The 7,880-nt window shown below is 40.3% G+C and overlaps 3 protein-coding genes across 3 annotated transcripts in view; 2 read left to right on the forward strand and 1 right to left on the reverse strand.

The window, feature by feature from the left end:
* CBG02031 overlaps positions 1-2,917 on the forward strand; it is a gene marked incomplete at both ends in the record, with an annotated part of 5,761 nt that extends 2,844 nt beyond the window's left edge. Inside the window, 6 exons of the mRNA XM_045239036.1 lie at positions 1,117-1,282; positions 1,342-1,453; positions 1,506-1,950; positions 1,998-2,230; positions 2,275-2,342; positions 2,814-2,917. Of these exons, the coding sequence (XP_045092011.1) occupies positions 1,117-1,282; positions 1,342-1,453; positions 1,506-1,950; positions 1,998-2,230; positions 2,275-2,342; positions 2,814-2,917 (1,128 nt within the window). The remainder of the gene's footprint in view (positions 1-1,116; positions 1,283-1,341; positions 1,454-1,505; positions 1,951-1,997; positions 2,231-2,274; positions 2,343-2,813) is intronic.
* Positions 2,918-3,448: 531 nt separating this feature from the next.
* CBG02032 lies at positions 3,449-4,546 on the reverse strand (the record flags this gene model as incomplete). The annotated part of the gene is made up of 3 exons (XM_045239037.1): positions 3,449-3,925; positions 3,980-4,196; positions 4,299-4,546. The coding sequence occupies 3 exons, from the start codon at positions 4,544-4,546 to the stop codon at positions 3,449-3,451; spliced, it is 942 nt and encodes a 313-aa protein (XP_045092012.1).
* A 1,802-nt stretch (positions 4,547-6,348) lies between these two features.
* CBG02033 overlaps positions 6,349-7,880 on the forward strand; it is a gene marked incomplete at both ends in the record, with an annotated part of 3,686 nt that continues 2,154 nt past the window's right edge. Inside the window, 3 exons of the mRNA XM_045239038.1 lie at positions 6,349-6,426; positions 6,546-6,645; positions 6,695-7,084. Of these exons, the coding sequence (XP_045092013.1) occupies positions 6,349-6,426; positions 6,546-6,645; positions 6,695-7,084 (568 nt within the window). The remainder of the gene's footprint in view (positions 6,427-6,545; positions 6,646-6,694; positions 7,085-7,880) is intronic.

The following is a 7,880-nucleotide window of genomic DNA, read 5'->3' on the forward strand; positions in this document are numbered from 1 at the left end:
TTTATTCCAGAAATTTTCGAAATTAACTTGGAGCAACTGTTTGAGAAAAATAACATTTTGGACAACAATTTTCCTTTCAATTAATATATATCTCACTTCTTTTGAAAGATGTCAAAAAGATGTCAACTAATAAAATGTTTATCATGATATCAGCAAAATTTTTTTGTTGACCACTTTTTGAGATCTCTCACAGAAAATGAGATACACAGGCTCAAATTTCATGATTAGGGTGACGGTCTATTAGAGTATCAACGGTAAGTATCTCGATTCCTGTGAAAGATATAAAAAATTTGGTAACTGATGAAGCATTGGTAATGTTATGACACACAATTTATCAGTTGATTACTTTTCCCGGAAGGCCCGGTAGCAAAGATTTTGTCATTTTGAACCGAATTTTGAGCTCTCAATACAATTTTCTATTTTTTGTGCTTTTTGGATTGTTTGTCTGTTTGATCAAAAAATATTTTTTAAAAAACTCGAAAAAAGTTTTTGATCGAAAAAAATCACATAGGGTCCCCCCTTATGTGTTTTTTGAAATTTCAAAACTTATAGAATGACAGGCTTGCCGGGCCGGGCCTCCAAAATTCGGAAAAAAGCCCGGCCCTGCCCGGCCCGTTGCAAGTTTGCATTTCATACTATGATGAACGTTGTCTCAGTGAACCACTATCAAACATTTTTACAGAAATCGAAAAAAAAGTCAAAGAGGACGGTAAAAAAGTTTTAAAGAATATAAAAATCGACTCTTGGTTTTGCATTAGAGATACTGTAGATGTTTTCCAAGGTTCAACTCTATACGTAATTTTTGAGTTCTATTATCTCGGTTCCTTCGGAAGAATCGTCATTTTTGGAAATCCTAATTCGTAAATGCAAGAAATTGGACGCTAGCACGTACTTCCACTTTGAGCAAAATTATGTCGATTATTTCATAAGATATCAAACAATATTCAACTGATACATTTTTATCATAATAACACCTTCACCAGTTGACAAATTTCTGTTATCACTCATAGGAACGAAGATGATTGAGCTTAAAGTGCTTGTATAGGGGTGCATAAAGGGAATAAATTTTCTACTGAAATCTCAAACATTTTCAATTATAATTTGCTTTTTTTCCAGCCTGTCACCTCTGTGGTCAAAAACGTGGAACGCCAACGCTTCCGAAAGCAAGGTGCCGGATCCGGCGGCCGCGCTGCCGGCAGTAACTACTATTTCGATGGCGGCGCTGGTCCACGCTTGACTTATGACAGACGATCGCAAACACTCTCGCATGGTTCTTATGCGGGTAAGTTTAGTTTTTCTTGAAAAGTTTTGTTTCGTTATTTTGATAAATGTATTTTTAAGAACCATCCTCACCACTACCTCCGTCCAGAATCGGCTACGCAACGGAGCGACGTGAACCATTTGGTGCCATGAGGCGAGCAAAGAGTGAAAGTGCAATGGTTTTCAGAGAAAAGTAGGCATATTTTTGGAGTTATGAATTGATAGCACATGTCTTCTTTTTTCAGTAGAGAAGAATTTGAAAATGACTCTCCTGAAATGGCACCAAAAGGTTTGAAACGCTTCGGAAACAACAGCCAGAAAGAACAAGTCCACTATCACCCCATTCAACAAGTAAAAACCTTGTCAAGGAGTGTGCACGACCTGGCTATCCGAGATGATGATCCAGGAACTCTACTCCGTCCAGTATCTGCTAGACCACCCTCATCCGCATCTCGTACACCATACCGAGCAGTGTCTCCTACACCAGTGTCTCCAATTATAAAGCAAGACTCTGATATTCCATCCAGGAGATTGTCTAGCGCACTTTCTCCACGAGCCCGGTTTGCAGATCCACCAATTGTAGAAGCTCAACAGCCACATGCTGGCTTTTCTTATCTGTTCCCACAGCAGCCAGTTGTTTGTTCGGTGTACAACAAGAAGCTAATGTCTCCAGAACCTAGAGATTCTTCAGTATGCTTCTTTTCGTTTTGAATTAATTTTAATTATCGGTATTGCAGTCGTCCACCTTAAACCGTCCTGTCTCTGCACCTCTGTATGCCACTGCTGGACATCACGAAGGAACAAGCCGACCACTGTCTCCGCTGGAAATTCAGAATTCCATGTCTGGAACTCAACAAGATTTCGATTTACCCGTTGCATATAGCAATGAGAATGGGCAAGTGGTGTATGTTCCGATTAATATTGAAGGTGGTATGGGTGCTGGGCCTAGAAGGATGAGCAAGACTTCTAAGTGAGTTTGCTGGATTTTAATTAGTTTTTAAAGAGCATTTTCAGATTCGAGTACACTCCCAATGACTCTAGGAGCAATAGTCGTGCCAAACTTAGAAGCCCAAGCATTAATGGTAACGTTGTTGTTTCTATATACAGTACTAGTCAATAAGATATACAAATATTCATTTTTCAGTTGATTATTGGCTATGTTCAGGTGTCCGCCCACTTTGAAAACTTTGGAGGGTGTAAAGCAGACCTAGATTGGCAACTTTGCATTCACAGAACTTCTGTAATTCCTAGTTTTTCTGTTATTTGCCGTTTTTGAAAGACAACCCTTTTTGGCCGTTTTTCCGCTGAAAACGTGAGAAATACGTGTCTCTCAGAATAATGCAAATAGCTGAAAAACTAGAATTTTTCAGAAAATTCTTTGAATCAAAAGTTTTTTATCTAGATTCATTTTTCACACCTACAAAACTTTCAAAGTAATAAGAAACTTGACATCCAAACTGCAGACTCCTACAGATTCCAAAAAGCAAGTGAAAAATGTGTTCTTGTACATTTCCTTGACTGGTACTGTTGCTTCTAAATACGGGTTTTTGCAGGAGAAGACGTTCGAAACGCTCTGAGCCAGTTTGACTACCTGTATGACTACGAAGCCGACCAGAGTCCTCAGCATAAAACCCGCGAAGCTACTTATCATTTGTAACTGATTATCATAATTTGATTAAAACATAATTGCTCAATTATAGGATTTTTTGACAAGGTAGACTATTTTACCGGCTCACTGTATACCGAGATGTTTTCGTATTTACTTGAAATAAATAATTTTTTGTCCTTTTCTCGTTTTCTTCCGCCTAATTTTATTTGCACGGTAAAAACCACTAACAACTTGATTTGACAAGAGATAGAATCGATCGCGTGCAACCCCGCCGTCGAAAAACAAGGCCATCGGAATTAGAGAGAAACACACATACACTCAGAAATTTGGCGCCATCAACAAACTTCGCTTGTTATCAGTATCGATGACCCTAGCCTGATTAATTGAAACGCAGGAAACTGATTACATTTATTTTTGAGAATTAAGAAAAATTTGAAAACTTGAAAACTTGGCAGCGAGTGAACTTGAGAAGGGAATCACGAGTTATGGAAAAACAATTGAAGCCTAAATTGAACAGAAAGTTTTAAAGAAATAAGAAAAAAGTGTCAAGGTTCAAAAAGGGCTTATTTGAGGATTATTTTAGATGTTCCGATAAATCGGCTGTGGTGGTGGCGCATTCTCATAGCTCCATGGTGGCCAAACAAACTTGAAACAGCAGCACTGCACTCGATGGTGTTGAATCGGTCGAACTGGTCGCATATCCTGGTGGAACACTCCGGGTTGTTGAGTGATTGCACCGCGTGAAGTTCCAAACTCGTGCCCTCCACCTCCACCACCGTAGGACTCGTGATGGGATCTATGATAGCTGCTGGATCGATAGCCACCTCCACCACCTCCACCAGAGGCAACCACTGGTGGACCACGGTATGGTTGAACAGCTCCATAGTCTTCTCTCTCGAAATCATCTCCAAATCCTGGACCTCTTCCAAAATCTCTTCGAGTAGAGTGCTCCTTGAAACGAGAGGAGTAGGATTTTGGACTGTCTCCCATTCTTCCATCGAACGATCTTCGGGGTGGGAAGTATTTTGGAAGGGGCTCGATGGGTTCTCTCATAGGCTCCCTGCTCATCGGTGGACCTTCCCGGATATCGCGATTATATGGAATGTGAACTTCTTGGCCAACTGGGGGACGGCGATCATCAATACCATACGGCTCAACTTCTCTATGACGTGTTTGTGGAGAAGATCGATAATCGTACTGGGCGTCACGGCCAATGTCCCGGCGGATTGGAATCACGACTCCTCCCTCTTGGTTTGAGTACTCGTTACGGTAGAAACCATCGTCATAGCCTCCACCGCGGAACTCTCGGTTGTCAAGGGATTTGCTTCTGAAAAATGAAATTGACTACACGATATACTTTGGTCTAGAAAGAAGTGATTAGGAGTCAGCATTTAGGTAAAAATACAATAACCAGAAAAAAGAGTCTTACCTTGACTTGGTATCAAGCCCTCTGTTGTCATAGAATGGCTGTTGTTGAGAGAATCGATCCCCGTAGTCCTGATCCATATTGGTTTGAGATCTGGACCGTAGTGGTGGATACTCTCTTCCATAGGCATTGGCTCTGGACTCGATGCCGCCACGTGGCGTGATTTGTTGGGACCGTGAGTCGCGGTAATTCATGGTTCGATTTGAGTAATCGGGGTTCGCCCCAGGCGAGAAGCGACGATCGTAATTCATCGCTGGCCGCTAGGAGGATACGGAGAGAATAGCGATGATGATGAACCGATTTGTTTTTGTAGGCGGCCTAACAGTGATGGATATATCGCCTTTTTTCCCACACACAAAATAAGTCGGTCGTTCAGATCGGGGTAGTTTGGGAGAAAAATGCGGCGTGTCTCGCGTGCCGCCCAGAACAAAAAAAAATCGAATCGTCTTCTACCCCTAGAGGAAAAATTTGGGTGTGGGGAGAGAGAGTTTTGGGAGACTGACTCACGACCAATGAAGAAGAAGAAAAAGACGACGTGAATGAAGACGTCGGTATCGCGGGCGTGGCGCTTCTCCGTTTTTCTCCGTCAGGTAGGCACGCTCAAAAATTTGTTTCTTGACGTCCTCCTCGTCTAATTTCATGTCCTTCATTGGATATTAGTAGACAAATGGAAGTCAGCGAAAGAGGAAAAATGTTAAAGGGATACTAGGTTGTTGGTTAACACCTATCAGTGACAAGATGTCGCCATTGATTGGGAGAATTATGGAGGGGAATCACCATAGATCAATTATTGGAAAACATTTTTAGAGTAGACTGGAGCTGAAAGCAAAATTTCAATATCCAAGCTTCTCGAATTTGATCTACCGTGTTTGCTATAATAGAAACTTACCCTATAAGTATACTTTGAGTTCTATTATCTCGGGTAGTCTGAATGAAATCGAAAAAGTTTCAACATATGAAATGTTCGCAATAATATCGCCAAGCATAGGAGCCGTGGGTCCAGTTTGAGAGTATGCCAATCTGTTACGGGTAGGTGCAAAAGTGGAAGTTTAGGATGACGTCTTATTAGACAATTTACAAAAGTACATTTCTAAAAAATGGCGATTGGAATACGAAAATTGTATTTATGTATGAACTTGCTAAAGTGAAACTTACTGAATTTATTTTCAGTTCCAAAACTAGGAAACAATATTAAAGGTCAGCTTCCGATCTCTGATAACCTACCGTATTTCCATTAATACAAGCATACCCAGAATCGTCTTCTTTCAGCTCAATTATCTCGTTTCTTTCAGCTCAATTATCTCATTTCATATGTTGAAACTTTTGTTCCTGGGAAAGATTTGAAAAACTTGTCAACCAATAAATTATTTATCACAATATCACCAATATTTTATCCGTTGACATAATTCAAATATATATCACGGTAATGGAAATAATCGAGGTCCAAGTCAACAGTTTAGGTGGGCTTCTACGAAACAATAATAATTGTTCCAGGTTTGTTCTTTGAAAGAAACAATCATTTTTTATCTTTTCTCCCATCCTATTTATCAATACAAGTGTGATATTCAATCAAAAAGCCGTGATAATTATCATGCGGAACGGAAGCAAATCTTCTTATCTTTATCCTTCTGAACAGGTTTACACACTGATTGATTATTTTTTGTCTCCCGTCGGGAAAAAAAACTGATAGACCGGTATCTGAATGAAACCTATTCTAGAGCGATCTTCATGGGAAAAGTGCAAGAAAAATTTTGTAACTTGATCCCCCCCATCTTCTCACTTTTGGTTTAGGCGCCAGGGGATGGATATCCGCGACGGTTTGCTTTTCCCAGTGCGCGTGTGGACACGGGTCACTCGTTGCCCCACACACCGAACACATTTCCGTTTTTCTTCGCATGTCACGGAGAACGACGAGCTGTCAAAATGGGGCGGTGGTAGGGGTGAAAAAGACACGATGAGACTCGGGAAGAGCTAATTTTTTGACAAGCTCTTCTCTTGGTAGACACACACAGTTTGCTAGATTAGGTTCATTTCAAAAACGAAGGTGCACACAATGCGACCAATAATTCCAATAATTTTATTAACTATTATATCAACAAGGCCAGTTCATGGATTCATATGGCTACCGTTTGTAAGTATTCAATTTTTAAGTAACATGAAAATGGCAATATCATATTTGTTACAGGCAGGGCCGGGCCGGGCCGGCCGGTCCGGGTTTTCATTTTGAAACTCTGACAAATATTTTTCCAGGCGAATCTTGGGTCCATGTTTGAAACATTGAAGCAGACTGCTTTCCATGAGAAATTGGATTTCAATGAGCCTGATTCCCAATACTCTTTTCTAGAATTTGGTACTTCTACACTTATTCATGAATTTCTTTTTTAATCTATCAGGTTCAGGAAAAGACTTGTTCAACAACATTGGTCAATATCTTACATCGGCCATTGGGAATGATGATAAAATGAAAATCGCGTCAAACTTAAGAGAGCTTTTCAATTTAACAACCACTACAGTAGCTCCAAAAACTCCAAAGCGGTTTCGTCCAAAGATCATCCCAGTAGACAAGCCTGAAACCACTACAATACCCCAACCAATGCCCACAGTGTTCACGTTTCCCTACACCACACCACAGTTCACAACAAGCACTCCAGCTCCTGAAATTCCAATAACTTATGATCCACGACCCCGATTTCGGTATACAACCACAACTGAGCCAGCGATCATAAAATTTGTGAAAACCACAAAAGCGCCAAGTACGACAACTGAGGAGATGGAGACAACGGAAGATGGTAAGCTAGAAATTCTGAATTATCGTAGTTCCTCTGATACAGTAGAAGTCCATGAGCCCACAAAAACCGTCAATTTTGATCACAATGATCTTGATTCCTGTGAAAGATATCAAAGAGTTGTCAGCTGATAAAATATTCGCGATACTAGAATTAATTTACCAGTTGACACATTTTTCCTGTCTTCGACAGGAATCAAGTCAATTCATCTCAAAGTTGACGGCTTGCTAACAAGCTTTCATTTAGAAGTACGGTATTTTGAGCGGCTCGATCACTAATTTTTATGTACGACGTATTCTTTCAGATATCATAAGATTCACTACTACCACTCAACGAGTCCGTTTTGCCACGTTTTCTCCAAACGTTCCGGTGACTACCACAACCACAGAAGCTCCAACCACAACTACTGAACTTCATACGACTACAACAACTACACCATATACCACAACTACACCAACAACTACAACTACAAGAACAACAACTACAGTAACCACAACTACACCAGAAACTTCAAAAGCGTTGCCACAGTACCAAATCTGGCCTACCACCACCAGACCATCATCCAAACTGCTAAGCCAATAATTAGGTAACTACTGTAAACACTCTAAAAGAAGGCCGCCCCATAATTGCACTCAGAGCTTAATTCTCTCAATTTCTAAACAAATTATAAAAATTATGTCAACTGACAAAATGTTGGCGATATCATGACAAACATTTTATTTGTTGCCCAATTGTTGTTATCTTTTAAACAAATTGAGAAAATGGAGTTCATGGTGCAAGTATATTCCTATCAGAGGTT

The sequence above is a fragment of the Caenorhabditis briggsae genome (assembly GCF_000004555.2).
Source record: "Caenorhabditis briggsae complete genome, chrX, whole genome shotgun sequence".
Classification (NCBI taxonomy): domain Eukaryota; kingdom Metazoa; phylum Nematoda; class Chromadorea; order Rhabditida; family Rhabditidae; genus Caenorhabditis; species Caenorhabditis briggsae.